At 36.6% G+C, this 17,017-nt stretch overlaps 1 protein-coding gene across 6 annotated transcripts in view; it reads right to left on the bottom strand.

The window, feature by feature from the left end:
• Positions 1–706: 706 nt before the first annotated feature.
• MYO1B (myosin IB) overlaps positions 707–17,017 on the bottom strand; it is a 112,874-nt gene continuing 96,563 nt past the window's right edge. For 4 of the 6 annotated variants that reach the window (XM_027636732.1, XM_027636733.1, XM_027636731.1 and 1 more), the window contains 8 exons: positions 16,746–16,832; positions 13,520–13,594; positions 12,976–13,110; positions 11,983–12,089; positions 8,981–9,113; positions 7,258–7,410; positions 6,253–6,380; positions 707–3,663 (listed from right to left, as the gene is read on the bottom strand). In XM_027636732.1, the coding sequence (XP_027492533.1) occupies positions 3,540–3,663; positions 6,253–6,380; positions 7,258–7,410; positions 8,981–9,113; positions 11,983–12,089; positions 12,976–13,110; positions 13,520–13,594; positions 16,746–16,832 (942 nt within the window). In that variant the 3' untranslated portion in view covers positions 707–3,539. The remainder of the gene's footprint in view (positions 3,664–6,252; positions 6,381–7,257; positions 7,411–8,980; positions 9,114–11,982; positions 12,090–12,975; positions 13,111–13,519; positions 13,595–16,745; positions 16,833–17,017) is intronic. The other 2 variants (XM_027636735.1, XM_027636736.1) reach the window with 1 other exon arrangement.

Raw genomic sequence — 17,017 nt, 5'->3', positions numbered from 1 at the left:
ATCCCACTACAGTGCAATCGTTTAAAAATAACCATGACCATTTCCTACAGAATATGGAAAATTTGTTGTTCTTCTACATTAAGGATCTAAAAGATTAAGAATTAACGGTAAAATTTATGCAGACTGGGGAAACTTTTCTCATTTCATATAAAAATTTAGAACTAAGTCTTCAATTTTTTTTCCTCAGAACTGTAGAGAAAAAGACTTTCATTTTGGCAAAGAAAACAAACCTGAAATAAAACTGAAGATGCCTTTTCTGATTTTACATATTAGTTTCTTTGTTCCATAATTTGTATGATGAACAAAAACATACATAAATCAGGATAGAATTGTTAAGGATAAAAGAGAGAAAGACATCACAAACCAAAATGTGGAATAAAAAAGGTTTGTGGCACAAAGCTATTTTTAAAAATCACATTTAACTGGCTGTAATACTGTTCTTAGGGAATCAGTCCAAACCCTAATGTTAGAAAAGTTGAGTTTGAAGAATTTTCAGTGAAAACTATGTCAAGGAATGACTTACATTAAAAAACTGGACTGAAAAAGGTTACTGTGGAACACTGAGGATGACATGCTGCCTCTTAAGGAATCACAAACAAAATAAAAATTTCTTCTCCAAGTCACACACCACTGTTGTGTATATTTAACCAAAAACCCAATCACCTGCTCTTTTTGCAGTAAGACAGATACAGATGTAGAGAAAGAATAGGTCTAGGAACAGAATTTTATTTGATTCTAGAAAGCATCATGCAACAAATCTCATTTTTTTAATGATCCTTGCCCAGATTTGAGATGAAAGATTAGCATTTACAAAGTAAAAGGATGCAAAAGTAAGGTTAGCACCATAGGAAGAATAGTCTGCTCTTTACAACTCCATTGAATAGACAGTTAGAAAATAGAGGAAAAGAAAAAAAAAAAAAAGCTAGTGACTGTGCATTTTTATTTTTGACATCCTAGATACTTAAATCTAAACATCAAGACACTACGGTTCTCCTAGTATATCTAATAATTCATGTTCAGCAAAACTTGCTCTGTACATTGAGAAATATTAAGAGTCAAAAGGTAATTGTCAAAAAGTACCAGGTAATATGCAAGGTAAAAAATTGTAGAGGTCTAGAAAAAGAAAGGAAACAAAAGAAAGTAAAGTGAGGAATTTGTCCTGGTTCCAGTCTTTTGCAGATATGGCTATTATGACTTGCTGCAAAGATCAAAAAAAATAGAAGGGATGCGTACTGGGTCTGGCTGGGATGGGTCAAATATCCTAATATTATGTTGTAATACTCTAATTTCATGGGCCAATTATCCAGATGTTCTTAATCTAAACTCTCCCATTTCCTACCTGCAAGCAACTACAGGATTACATCAGATTTCAAATGTTTGTTTTCCTTACTTTTGTATTAATTTTCAAAATTTGCTCCTTGTGGTTCTTACTGTAAAGTTTTCGAGACAGTGAACAGTTTTACAAACCCTCCAATCTTTCCCAAGCAGAAATTCTAATACAGGATTTAGGAGTTTTAAATGCTGCATTATTATGTGCTGTCTTCTTAAGGCAATGGAATAATTCCTTTCAAGTATCAATTTTGCATTACAAATCGATTCTAAAATTTCCTTCGTAAGCATCTATAATTACAAAACATGTAAAATTATTTAAATTTTGTTAAACTATTAACCTGACTCAATTATTAGAAGAAGAGTTCTAACTACAATTATAAGGAAGATGCAATTTTTTCTCACAGTTTGGGAAATATAGCTTTTGAATTACTCCCACCTTTCAAGGTCGCACGCTTGGACTTTTAACAGAAACATTAAAGCAACCAGTTAAAACAACTGTTTTGTATCCAGATCATAGGAAAACTGGTTAATCCCAAAGCAGAATGTGGTATTACCCAAACCAGCTGTATTTTTCAGACTGATGACCATTAGCACTTCAACATCTATTGCAATAAATGATGTTTTAACACAGAGCAAACAATAACATTAAACTATCCAGAGGAGCCTTCATGGCCATGAGCACCATGTCACTTCACCACCAGGAGAGTAATGAGACTATGAACTTTTCTTCATCTTTCTTTTATTTATGCTTGGACTTCCAGCACTGCATATCAGATAGCCAGGGTCTTAACCTGTCCTATATCAGACTGCAAAAATACAATGTGCTTCCTCTGCTGTCCTTGCATCAACAAATCAAACAGTCACATCCAACAAACCCTTCACTTGAGTAGTTACTTCTATCTAGAAAAGCATCTCTCCTCTTAAGGATTTCAACTAATGCTTCTGGCTTATAAAAGATTAAGTGCAATCAGTTACACTGAAGGTTGATAATGCGGCTCTTGATTGTATTTTCTGTGCACGCATTTACATCAGGCACACAAGTTATATAAAATAGTTTGGAGTACAAAAATATGGTTATAACACAGGAGTACCAAACAGCACAGAATTAGAACTGTTTTATTACCATAATACCTATTTATATACAGACCCTCAAATTAAGGATTTTTTTAAAGTATTCTTCCCAAATTGACAACTGTAGTGTACACTCTAAAAACTGCAAATTAACAACACAGATCTATTTTAACCCCTACACTGTCTATGCAGTCTGCACCAATCCTCTCTCTTCCACACAAAAGTGTATTATAAATAATTTTAACAAAATGTCACGTATGTTTTATTGCACATTGTACATGCCAATATTTAAAAGAAAGGCTCAAACCTTTCACTTGATAACTAACTGTTTAAATAACTAGCATTTACTTGTGTTATGCATTTTGCAGGCTCTAATCTTAATTGATAATTTAAAAGAAAAAAAGCAGAACAGAAACTATGCCTTGAACTGTATAGCTTTTGTGAAGGAAAAAACAAAGCACTTCTTAAATTTTGCTTATTTCTACTTCATAAAGTTGTTATAACCATCTGACCTAATTAAAAATGCTGTTTCAAAATTTCTGCATTTTTTACTATAAAATTATGCATATAGCTGTTTGTATAATCACATATTCCTTCTATTTTGCAGAATTAGATGTTTCTGTGCTGCACTGATGAAAAGGTTGAGTTACATAGGTCCTAGTGTGAGCTACAGGAGTCGTCGTATCAGCCTCTGTTCTGCCGGTTTCCAGAGCAGTGGGAAGTGAGGAGCCTGTCAGAACACCTGAACAGGTCAGTATAAAAAGACACTGGGCACAGGTGGCCATCAAGCATCAAGGCCATGTTCCTGTTAAGCGGATCTCTAGACTAAGGAATACGAGTAATTTGTCATTAATATGTGGGTTTATGATATGTTGCACTAAAATATGACCGCTAAACAAAGAGAATGATTCGTGTATGACAGATATGTGCCAGCTGGTAAAAACGCCTCACCGGATAAAAATCTGCATTTTGAGGGTTAAAACATGAAAAGTCGATTGATCAAATGTTTTGCCAAGGGTTTCTAAAGCTATTAGCCATCAACAGCTCCAGAAAGGGATGAAAATAGCAAAACCAAACAACTAAAATTGCACTATTACAAAGAAACAAGTCCATGAAAGGAGAGTCACCAGCTGCAGTTAAGGGACAGCCACTTCAAGAAGCCGATTGTTTTTTCTCTTGCAAGTTGGGATGTTGCCGTTTTTCTGGCTGCCTTGTATGAACTTCACACACACTTTGTCTTGTTTGAACTGGACCAGAAACCTGGGAGAGGGAATAATACAGAGTTTAGTTAAAGGTGGGAAAACCCCCCCCCCACATTTGAAGAGCAGAAGTCTCTTCTTGTTGGTTCCAAGCATCACTCCAAAGGATGTAATTTTTAGCTCTGTATTAATAATAAAGAGTTGGGGAATAAAAAGAAAAAAAGACATCATTTACGGTACAGCTTGAATCTCCTTCAGGTAGTATCTAATAATTATTGCCTTTTGCCTATAACTGTGGACTTTTTATAACAGTTAGTTTGCTATTCCTTTAGAAAAAAAAGCAGTTTAAAACAGAATTTCTAATGTACCAGAAATGCAGCAATGACTATTTTCAACTGCTTCACTGTCGGCCAAAGGAACTTCTGTTTCCATGGAAGAAAGCTAAATACTTCTATAGCAACATCAGGAGTGCTATTCTTCTGGTTTATGCTTAATTTACTACATCTGGTATTTTAGCAACTCTCATATGTCTAATCCTTAGTTAGCCTTTATAGCCCCCCTGCTCGCCAACTGGGAGAATTCACTTCCTTCCCAGCAATTTCCAAATTTAGACATTTTCTGCAGTTCAGGGTAAATTAATCTGGTTTTGACTCTTCCCTTTTTACTGGAAGGGAAATTTCACTGAATGTGGAGAATTGCTTTGAAAAAAACCCACCCCCAACAGGCTTCTGTGGAGCCTCAAACCTCTCACTGATCTGGGTAGCGAGATTAAAAGCAATAAACAGGGCAGTGCTGCCTTTTGGCTCACATGCAGTGGTTGCTGACCTAAAAAGTCCTTTGTAATACAGCCGATTTTCCCTTTTAGCATCCTTAAAAAGTCCTCCAGCAGAGGCCAAAAACTTCAAAGAATTTGCTCTGCAGCCGGAAACCACAAATCAAGCTGACGGCAGAGCTCAGGGGAGGAAGTGGCCTCTACTGCGCTGAGCTGCCCTTCGGTCCCGCTTTCCTGCTGCACAGTCCAGACACTCAGGACTCGTTCAGCGCTCCCAGCCATGCAGGCAGGCATCCGGAACACATAGGCAGGCCTCACAGCCAGCATCACATCCCCAGTGCTACATTTTCCTAGACCCACTGTTCCAGTATTATACAAACGGTGTGTCTCTTACTAAACACACCCCTTCACCAACAGTATTTTTGCTTATATCAGGTCCCTTCCCAAAAAGTAGTGTGGCGTAGCCAAAATAAGGCCATGTTTTCTTCTCAATCTCTAGCTGTGCTTGTATCTAAATGTTCTCTTGCATGGAGAAGAGAGTTCTGCTTCACCATCGAACAGCTTAATATTATTTAGTCTGGATATACTCAATACAAGCCATACGCACTTGAATGTTTTTAATCTGCAAGGCAAGAAATAAAAACACATCCCAAAAAGCAAGACTCCCAGGAAGCAGGCTGTTTTCCAGACCTAAGGCAGGCAGGCAGTCCAGACTAGTGTAATGCATGCTTAAACTTTGTTTTAGTAGTTTATTCCTTTGTAGCCATCATTAAACTAGAAACTTATTTGGATAGCAACACTCTTTTAGAGACTAAAAACACACACACCCTTTAGCAAATTAAATTACATCTGGCAACAAAGAACAAAGGAAAATGGCAGATGTTATTCTCAAGGAAAGAGCAAAATTAGCCTTTAAATAAATCCTTAAATCTGAACAGATACCAACTGTACTCACTACCATGACTCTAGAATACACACAGTGCGGTGCAGCCAAATAAAAGGTTCAGTTTTTGCCTACAGGAATTTTACTTCACTATTGTTAAAGGGTTCCAAATTTTCTTCTGTATTCAAAATGAATAAACCCACCAAATCATCACTACTGAAAAGAGGGGCCCTTCCACAGAACAAATGGAGTGCATGACAATGGTGGACTAAGTGAGGGACTCTTACTCAGCAAGCTTTAGGAGTTCACACACACACAAACACAAACACTTTTATTCCATGGCTATAAACACTGCAAGTGCAGTCCTTACTTAAGGCCAAAATATGAAACTGTACCAAGTACAAAGAAATACTAATTTGAGATGCAAACTTTTTTATCAAAGGAAGCTTTTTAGCAACCAGAAAGCCCCAAACAACAATAGGTGGTTTAAACACCATCAGCAGGAATTTTAAGAATATGTTTTTCACCTTCAAAAAAGAAAAGGTAGAGCTTTAAAAACCTAAATTACTAGCACCATCATTGAGTTGAAGAGGAGCTTTGCATTCTGTTTTGATTGTTTCAGTAGAACTTGGCACCTAGTGTCCACTCTAATCTATAAATCTCATAGGAATTTGTGAACTTTTCACTCACACACAAAACAGTTCTCTCAAATGTAGCATCTCTTAATTATTTCTACAGCAGCAATTCTGTTTCACAAGCCTATTTAAAACTTTAGGAAAAGCACATTTTCTCTAATGACTTTCAAGGAAATAAGAGACAAAATGAATACTAGAAATGAGTACACATTGAAAATGTGACCCTTCTTTACAAGTATTCTGTCAAGAGAAAAGAAGTATTAGCTACACAACAGTGTTTTGTTATTCTAACATTAGACACTTGACTTCTTAGCATGTTGCATTGAAGCAAATCCACTTTTAAGCAAACAAGAAACATACTCATCAGATATCTCAATGTTGAGCTTCTGTTTGGTTTGGCTGAGAGTAGTGCGGTAGAGTTTAGTGGCCATTTCAATAAGGTGATCGCTGCTGAGCAGGAAATCTCCTTTAGTAGCTGCTTCTGAACCCTGAAACAGGAAGGAAACTAGTTAGGACTACCAAAACCTGGAATATGACTAAATGCCACACAAGCAAGAAGTTTTACAGTCTTCTCTTCCCAGTTCAAGGAAACAACAATCTTTTGTCTTGTAAATTAAATAGGGAATGCAGTGCAGTGTATAGAATCAAAATGCAATTCACTATAAACCAGTTGAGAAAGGTTAAAAAAATCCCTTCTGACACTAAAGGAGGGTCACCTTCATTTGTCCTACAAAACTCTAGTGTTCCTGTGTCCACCTCCTGGATACACCACAGCAGGCTTCCAGTATTTGCAGAAATGAACAGAAACAAATTACCAACACCAGTATGAGGATGAAGGTGGTGAGTATTGAAAAGACACTGTATATAACAGTCTTCAAATCCATTTAAGCTAAAATATAAATGCCAACTTAATGATTTTAGCAGAGCAGTGCTGACAGCACAGTGAAGCAAATATAGCACTGAACTAAGCTCTTTAGAACTCAGTAACCAAATTAACTGTGCCTTAACGAGGATTTCTTGGCATCCCATAAAGAAGAGAGAAATATTCTACCAGTCTATGTAAGGAAAACACTGCTACAAGGCACCTGAACCATATTACAAATGGAAAACTCTGATCCTGAAGAGGCTACAGTGAAATATGAAGTCTGATTTTCACGAGTAAAAAATTGTTCATAATGTAATAACTGTTCCCATTTGGCTTGAACAGTTTAAAATCAAAGTTTTTGCAGATATGACAAAGTTCAATAAACTTCTAAACCTACAGGCTAACCACTATGATTTAGTGCTACAAGATAATTAACAAATGGGTTTTACATCACTGCATGTAAAATGGTCATATTCTTGTGCTATGAAGTTGCAACCAACCTCCTTGAGGTGCACTGCAAAGAAACCATCATTCTGGGAGCTCATGGACACTTTGGTAACATCTCCCAGTGGAACCTCTGACTTGATAGTTCCATTTTTTTGATCCGCAAGAAGAACGTTATTTTTGGTTAATAAGAAAATCCTGGATGTAGCCTGTGAAAATGCAAAAATGCAAATCATTATCTACACAAAGAGAGAAGTGGTCTTCACTGAGCACCTACTAAAGCCCCAAGGAATTCACAGAGTTAAAAAGCTTGGCCCACATTAGCAAACATGAACATTTGATGTTCAGTAAAAGCTGCAGATCAGTTAAAATCAGGTCATATTTATTTATGTGTCTAATTATAGATTGAGAAGCTTAGCTCATTTTGGCACATATGCTTAGGTATAAACAGTTCCTCTAATTACTAGCTTACAGTTATAAAATTCAGAAAGTAAAACTCTGAAACTATGTAAATCAGGATAACCTCATTTCTCATGCTCTGTCAATCTCCAGGAAAACCAACACACTTTTTCAGTGATAGCTAATGCAGGACCAAGCCTCAATATTGACCATTATTCACCAAAACTATGTTGCAGAACAACACAAATCACACAGGTATTTTCAGTGTTCTGTTTTGTCCTCCCTTCATCTATTGGCATAACTCTTTAGGAGGAAAAGCATTCATATTTTCAAATGACAAATATTTTTAAAGCATGAAATGTGTGTTCTTAAATTTGTCGCAGTAAGAAAGAGAAATGAGAACCTAATCTACATACAGCTTTTTTTCCTGTAAAATTTTAAATAATAAAATGTGGATTATAATGAAGACGTAGCTCTCTTAAGCACATGGAACCATAGCTCATTATTTATTAATTTTTTTTTAATCTTGAGAGCTGTAGCCTATGCAAGTACAGGAAAGATACTGTTTTCATTTAATTAGTTTCTTCTAAACTGGAAAATTAACTTGGCATCAACAACAGGCAACCTAATTTCACTCCTACAAATGCATAAATGACATCTACATCTGAAAAGCTGAGATCTACTACTTCTAATATTTCGACAGATAGAGTGAAAGCAATTAAATTTACTAGAGTAGAATAATACTTCCTGTTTTAATAAGTATAATTTAAATGCAAAATGAGTTCTGTGTTGGCAGAATAAAAAAGTACCCACCACATTTAACAACTTTATTCAAATGATACAAGAAACTTGCCTCTTCATTCCAAAGAGCTCTTGATTTCAATCAGAAGACAGGCAAAGCCAGCAGAGTATGCCACTCAATTTTAAGAGATAATAAAATGTGATAATCAGTAGCTTGAGTGACAGTGTGGACTTTGAAAGGTTAAGTTTTCTAAATACTTGAACAAGAATAATATTCTCTAAATGTTTATTTACTTCAGTTGGCAAACAGAAGATCTTAGCTCGGTACAGAGACTGCATTTAGTTGTGATACAATACGGTCTGTTGTCAGTTGATGAGATATACCATTTTTGTTTGAAAAAAACAAAACACTGAAAACTGCAAACCTAAACAAGATTTTAGTAATCTTTATGCAAATTTAAAACAGGTGTTTAAAACCACCAATCTACAGAAATCCAGCATTTCCAGTCTTGCCCTTAAAAATAGGCATTTAAAAAAAAAATCCTTAGACTATCACATGACAGAAATGAAGTCTCCCTCTCAATGTATTTATAACAAAAATTATCTACCCCTCTGGATAAAGCAATTCTGTTTTATTACCTTCCCATTGGCTCTATTGATCTTATTCACAACTTCTGCAATAATGATCTTTTCATCCACGGCATCTTTAAGTTTTTTGTACTTGGGGTTCTCACTGATCTCCAAGTAAGCCCCTTGGAAGGGCTGTCCAACACTGCCCAACAGAAGGACAAAGGAGACATGAGTTAGACATGTTAATACCTCAGGGAAGATGCAAACCTCCTGACAACATCACAGGCTTCACAGAGCCAAGAGATGCACCAAATACCATTTTCAATGATTCTACGCTGCCAGAAGCTTCCCCAGACTTTGACACACCCTCTCCCAGGGAAAGTCACTCACTGCTTTATTTTTAGTGAGAGAATACTCTTAAGAAACCAGAAACCTCTACTGACAATGTCTACCTTTTCTACCTGTTCATTCTGGTGTTGGCATTAATCTGTGCCACACAGGCACAGTGTATCAGCAGAAAATAAAGTGGGAATTGCCACAAAGTAATGTGGATGTATCTCCCAGCATATTATCCCAGGGGAAAGCAGAAAGGAGGAAGGGTAAGAAATGGTAGGTGTATTAGACACAGAATCTTATATATATTAACAGCCCAGTGATGGTGAATAAAGAGAAAGTTATCACCAAAGACAGAAGAGGATGTTTTTTTCCTTGCTCTGGAAACATTTTCCAATTAAATGAGCCAAATTGCTATGGATATCAGACACAAGTACATCCTTGCACATGCAATCAATTGTGATTTAAAATCTCCCAGTAACAGTCTCTGTGAAAATGGAAAATGAAACCTCAGTAGGATTGACACAGTATTAATACTGACAGGCAGACTTGAGTGAAGGACATGAACTTACCTTCAAGATCCGCTGTTGTTTGTAAAACAGGTAGCAGCTCTTTGTCAAGACCTGCTGTGCCTGCATATCCCCCCATCTTTATCCACCTCAGGGTGTTAAAGTAAGGTCTTCACTATAGGTTAAGAATTGGTGGATAGAGTCACTGCTTGCTTTGTTAGCAAGTCAATTTAACTAATCACTTCGATTGAAAAACAGTCAAAGTACTAATGCAAAGCTTTGCCAAGACTAGAGCCCAAGAGAAACGAATATATTATGTGGAACAGCACTGCCTTTGCAATTGCATCTCTGGCACACAGGGAGATAAGATGGGGAGAGAAAAGGAAGGGTACTGCAATTTTAGCATTCACAAAAAGTTCTTCTCTGTTCCTAAATAATTATATTATACACAGAAAATTAGTGTCATCCTATGAATCATTATCACACTAACTAACCAGAAAGTTTATACAGTAATTTCCTCTACCCTTAGGCCAATTAAAAAAAAAAAATCAACCCCCAAAGAACCCAAAAAAACAACACTAGGAGCTAATCAGCTCTGAATACCAGACAAAAAGAGATAGAAATAATTGCAAATGAGTGCAGGGTGAGGAAGGCATTCCAAGTTTCTACCATGTTGGAGCTTTGGTTTTTTTTTTTTTGTTGTTTTATTAATGAGCATTATGAAACCATAGTCACCAAAACAGTACATTCCCCATGGACTTTGTCCCTAACCAAATGACAACTTACAAGCTAAAACTGAAACGAATCAACAGTTACTCTCTATCACATATGCCACTTAAGAATGTCTTGGATGAAAATAACTCATATATATATATATATATATATATATATACACACTGCTTGATAATATTTCACTGTTCAGTGTTGGTGTAAAAAGTAACAAACTAGGGATACAAATAGAATTTCTTCCTTCCCAAAGAGCTCTACACCAATCAGATGCAGACTGACTAAAAGCAAAAAAAACCTGCTTCCTCCTAGAAAAGTCCAAAGGCACCACCTTTCTCTTTTCCCAGCAGCATTAAAAGGCATCCCAAAGCAAACAAGGAGCAAACCACAATCTAGCCTATATAGTCATTAAACAAGTGATCTACTGAAGAGAAAAAGAGAAACAAAACAGAAACATACACTGAGCCTATTACAGGAAAACAGGAAATGGCTCAATAAAAAAAATTACACAAACCAAAACCAATAAAACACACAAAAAACCAAGCAGAGCTTGTCCACACATGGAACTGCTCTTATTGGATTCCTGTTCCTCTGCTGAATCTTGCTTCTCACTCTACAGTGCCTTGGTTCCTACTCAGTTCAAACTATGGCTTCTAAGAGAGAACTCTCCTGAGATGGACAAGACCTTTGTTTCCAAGAAAAACACAATTTCTAAGCTCATATTCACTCAAAAGTGTAAATCAACTTATTTCAAGGACATCAGATGTCTCTTTTGTCAGTTTCATTGTGTACATAAAAACCAGTATTCCTTAAATAAAATCAGATACTACTGCACTTTCTTGAGCAATGCTAGCTCTGTAGATAGCAATGACAAGAATTTCTCAGTTTTTAATAACTCAGTCATTTGAGAAACCAAAACTTATTTGCAGAGATTTCTCATTATTAAAGAAAAAACAAAAGACTCTAAAATGTAAATAGCTGCTTTTTTTTCTTTAAGTATCCTTTCAAAAACATATACTTTAATGTATGTAACTCTTACATTACACCTAGTCTTCACCTTAGAGCATTATGGTGAATGTACCAAGTTGGAACACAGGAGAGCTCCCTGGAGTGACACAGTCACAGCCTTTCAGCTCACTCTGCCTTTATTGGTTGCAGGAAACAGTGTGATGGAAACTAGGGGAAAGGGTGGGAGTTATTCCCTTCTGCAAGCTCTTAAAACTTTTACGATGTGAACGGGTCGCGAGGAGTTAGAACAACAAATCATCATGGATTCTGGACATAAGTGCTTGGTACCACAGGATTAGTGGGCTGCAACAACATCTAAGAAGCAAACTGAGGTCAATTTTCAGGACTGTAAAGTAAAATGATGGAGGGACATTGTCAAACAAGAAAAATGCACTTTCCTGCTTAAGATAAAAAGCAAAATCTTGCTTCGTTTCCTAAATCTATATAAGGACATTGAATTTATTGTACACTAAAAGCAGCAGAACCAGTCATTACCTGGCTGGATATAAAGCCTTCTTGTCCTTGAAAAGTTCACTTGCTTCCAGTTTTTCTTCATATATAAGCTTCTGCTGATCTGTGAACTGATCTCTGTACTTTTTACACTACAAAACAGGATACATTAAACAAACCATAAAATTATCTTTCCCAATCACAACACCACCACAGACTAATGTTTGCTCATTGCTCAAGATGCACATTCTTTGTACACTTCTGAAGTGACTTGGCTCCATCCTACACTGCCACTGTAACAAACAGCAGAGGTGTTTTTCTCCTCTAGATCCATTCTAGATGCTTTTGAATTACACCAAAAACAATATATAAAAGATCTCGTGTAAGCACGTTGCACTTGAACATGAGCTTAATCTATCACATACAAGTTATTGGAAGACTGCACTAAAAAGTTTCACAGAAACATACAGACAGTTCCACAACTGTGGAAGTTTATATGGACAGAGAGAAAGAAAAAAAACACATCTGAGAGGATGAATTTTGCAGGCTCAGAAAGAAAAACTGTTCCTTGACAATTCACAGAAAACATACTCCTCAAGGTCAGTAAAACGTCCCATCAGCACTTGTACAGATCTCACCATTCTCTCCATCCAAAGATCCAAAACAAATTTCAGCTAACCACAGCTCATAAGTAAAAAATTCCACCCAGTACTTCCAATGTTGGTCTAAGAGCTAGTCCCAATCCTAGCCATGGACACAAGTATTACAAGCTATTAATTAACAGACAACAGATATACTGCTTTACTGTAACAGCTGATGGCAGGAAGCAAACCTCTCTCCCCAGCCCCAGACAGTTATATCCAGGATAGTTATATCCATTTCAGGCCAAAGATAATGATCGAAAACCATACGTCTTCGAAAGGAATAAAATTGTCCTGGCTGGAATGGAAGGAAATACATCCTAAAAATAGGCCCTTTGTGAACTGTTGAAAATCACATGAAGAAGTTCTGTACAGACTGGATCAGAATGTGTCCTACCCTCCACAAATGGAAAATCCTCTTTAGTTCCTTGTGAGTTGAATCCAAGAAAAGGTAAGGCCTCGCTGGCCAGTTTTTATCTATTGGTGATAAAGAAGGCATCTTTTTCTTCATTTCCAGGAAGTATTTTTGCATCTGTGATAAAATTGAAACAAGATGCTTTATTAATGTTCAAATATCAAGGTTATTGAAATATACAAAGAAAAGCAGATGCTCTGTGATTAAAAATACAGTTACCAAACTGCAACTCAGCTCTCATAAACCTGAATAGGGATTTAAAAAGCCAGGTATATTGAGAAATGCAGATTTATGTGTAAAATACTTACAGAAGTATGGCAAATACTTAGCACCATTCTTACACCTACAATACTATCACTAGCCTTTCTTTACAATGTCAGAATATTAACTTGTCAGTTTTCCATATGCTTAGCTTGGACATTTCCTTGCAAAGACTATCAAGGCCATAACACAGCTGTTACATTTGATAGAAAATTAAAAAAAACCACAGAAAATGTACATGTGCTTTGTATGGATATATACATACAAGTCTCTGAAGGGTAAATTCATAAATTTTTCTTCCAGCATTGGCTCTGAAGTATTTCCTGTACTCTCTACGGACCTGGAAAGTTAAACAAACCCTCAAAGTGAATACAAAGAATGGATTTGTTTGCACAGGTACTCTTTTATAAAGGTATATGGCAGAAAATACTAAAACAAGCACAAATACATGCAAAAGGTTCTCAGAAATAGGAACATTACCTGGGTGCACTTAAAATATATGAAACAGACCATGGACCAAGAAGTCTGAAAGATACCTCAGCTGACCTGAGTTCAATCATTTGCAAATTTAACAAGGAATCTGAAATACTTCCCTCCAAAAAGGCAAGCGATTCAAACATTGTTGAATTCACAGTATTAATTGATGTTCAATAGGCTTTTGCATAAAGTTGGATTGAAAAAAGTGAGGTACATTCAGTGATATGATTTTCTTGTGTCTGAAGTGATGCTGATTTGATGTTAACTACAGAGTTAATTGAACTTTTCTGATTTTTCTCCTTTAAGATTCTTAATACACAGACTTTTCTAAAATAAAAAAGGGATTTTTTTTTTTCAGAGCAGACTTCTGCATTAAAAAATTCTTTTCACACAAGCAGTCTTCATTCCAAAACAAAAATAAGATTTTGGTGCTTGATAAGAGCAGAGAATTAACACAAAGGTTGCTTAATGTCAGCAAGTTTGATAATTGCTCCTAAAATTTATTTAGAAAAACAAAAATCAAAAAAGTGATCGATGAGAATAATTTTTGCAGGTGATACTAATTTTTAGGATATGCAGGCTTCAGAGTACTTGTTTTGCCCCTTGTATTTCTATCAGTGCTGATTAGCATAGATGAAAATTCAGAAAAGGCAATTTGAGAGAGCCTGACGGGTTTGCAGTTTTATGTGACTCCCAGGTTCACATCAAGTCAACTGAAACATCCCCCAACTCTTTTTTTTATAGTTTGGCACAGCCTGCAACACCTATTATGAGTTTTGGGCAAAACCCAGGGAAAACACTGTGGCTTTGCATAATTCACCCCACAGCAAAATTTAGTGGTTTTAGCTAACTCACTATGTGTTGCTGGATTATCTGTAACAAGAAAACAAAGGGAAACCCATAGAATAAAACCCCACATCAACTTATAGAAAAAGAATTTCCTTGGCTTACCCTGGCACCCCTTCCACCCCATGATGACTGCCATGCATTTTAAAATAAGCCAGCATTTGGAAAGCAAGAATCTGTCACCATTTTGGGATCAAAAACACCCCACAGATAAACAAGTTTTGCTTGATTATGCATTAAGGTGCATCAACAAAACTGACAGCATTCAGCTGTCATCATTCTATGCAAATTCAGCATAGAACTTTTTCCTCCTTTCTTTGTAAGAGAAATTATTAGAGTTCTTATTCACTCATTTTCTGCCAGGTTTAGTTCTCTGTAATTAGTGTACATACTTTATTACTTATTCAGGGATGGAAATTAACACACTCAAAGCCACTCCAACCACAATCATTCCAAATCTCACCATGTTCTCAGAGTCTCTCTTTAATGATCTTGCTTTATATTATTCTTTGTAAGCTGCAAGGTGTGCAAATTAATTTGGAACAAAGGGACTAATATACACCCACACATCCTATTGGTGCTGCAAGGAAGCTGCAAAGCAAGCACTGAGAAATGCAAGCTGCTCCAGAAAAGCCTAAATCTGCAAACTACCACAAACGCTATTAAAATCTACTTATCATACAATTAAAAAAAACCCAAACAAAACCCAAAAAACAACAAACCAATAAAATCCTCAACAATTAATGGTTTAATCTCGATCATTTGCATCAGCTTTAAATCTTCAGCTTTGTATGTCATGGGTGAAAATACTTTGCCATCAAATTACCTGTGTTAACAGTGATGTATTGGAATGACAGACTATGGCTGTATTCAGAAAAATCTGCGTATTTCAGGTGAGATAGAAATTGGAAATGCCACTTACATGATTTAACAAATACATTGAAAACCACACCACAGACAGGCAGAAACATATTCCTGCTGTAATGCTCCGTAAATGTTTTGCATTCATCAGTTTTCATTTAAATGTTGCTGTTTGATATAAAACGGTCTCTGAGTTCTCAGGAGGGACATATTCTTGTTTTAAAATCATAAAACCAGACCCACTTTGGCAGTACTACCTGAAGTGTGAAAGTGTGATTCTGATCTGCAGAATGACTTCTTAAAATGGCTCCTTTGTATTTTCCAGCTCTGGTTTCCATGTATGTATTGTAATGCCCTTTTTTTTTTTTTAATACAAATTAACATGTATTATATACAATTTTACGTTTTCTGTTTTTCCCATTTCATCATTGTTCGGATGAATATAAGAATATGAGAGCTGAACTTTACTCTGTATTATCACATAAATTGTTCCTTTTATATTTCTGTAGTCTACAATATCCCTACTAGCAGAGGGCACTCCCAGCCAAACAAAACTGATTCAGATTTCCGCAGCTCTTCAGGACTGCATCTGTAAAACTGTGTTATGTAAATCGTTTGGGCACAGACCTGAAACCTCTCAAGATGCCATTTTCATAGTCTATTTACAGAGCAGAACTACATTTTTCCAGATTACAGATGTGTTTTCTTTTGCCAACCAGTCCTTGAAAGCAAGGGGTGGAAAACGGAAGACTTTTGTACATCTCAATTTTTCTGGGAATTCGTGGTTGTCACAAGGTATAGGTAGCTGCATGCAATGCCACGCCCTAAAAAGGCTGCTGGATGCAACAGGACCTTTCATTAGCTTTACACTGTGCTCTCAACACTGGGGTCAGGGGTCTAATGTGAGCAGCAGTGAGAGTCAGACATCTGCACCCCACTTCCCATTCAAACAAGCAGAGGTCACAATAAGAAAATACATCCTTGTAATCTTTACAGATAGGACCTTTGCCAATGTAGGTCAGGTTTTTAAGTCAACAACTGTAATTGAGTCCTTTAATCTGACATTTGTCTTTCACTTGAAAACTGCAATTCCTGATATGGCAAAAAACACCCGATGCCTAAATGCTGCTGTAAACGAGGCATTTTCAGCTTACGAATTTTTCAGCAAAGTCCATGACAAAATTAAACAATGGAATTCTCTGTAAAAAAAAACATCCCTACTCGTGAGCCCACACAACTGCTTGAGTTAGTAAGATGCCACGCTTTATTGAGTTCACGTTGACAGATGGGAGTGTTTGAGAAAGTACCTTCAGTCCAAGCCAGTAAGCCCAAATGACTGCAACAGCATGCTTACGCCTAGCCTCCTCCTTCAAGCGTTTCAACTCCCTTCGAGCCTAAAAGGTTTAGATAGTGAACAAAAGAGACAGCCCGATGCAGGTAGCACATCAACCAGGAAACGGCCTCTCCCAAACAAAACAGCCAACTTACAACCGAGGGATAAAAAGATGGAAGAACAGCATTCAACCTTTAACACCCAAAGTGTCAGTGTGAATTGGTGTGAAGCCACACAGAAGGTCAA

This window comes from Corapipo altera, unplaced genomic scaffold (genome assembly GCF_003945725.1).
Source record: "Corapipo altera isolate COAL_440 unplaced genomic scaffold, ASM394572v1 45, whole genome shotgun sequence".
Taxonomy (NCBI): domain Eukaryota; kingdom Metazoa; phylum Chordata; class Aves; order Passeriformes; family Pipridae; genus Corapipo; species Corapipo altera.
Note: the sequence above shows the minus strand (reverse complement) of the source record. Positions and strands in the feature narration are given on the sequence as shown.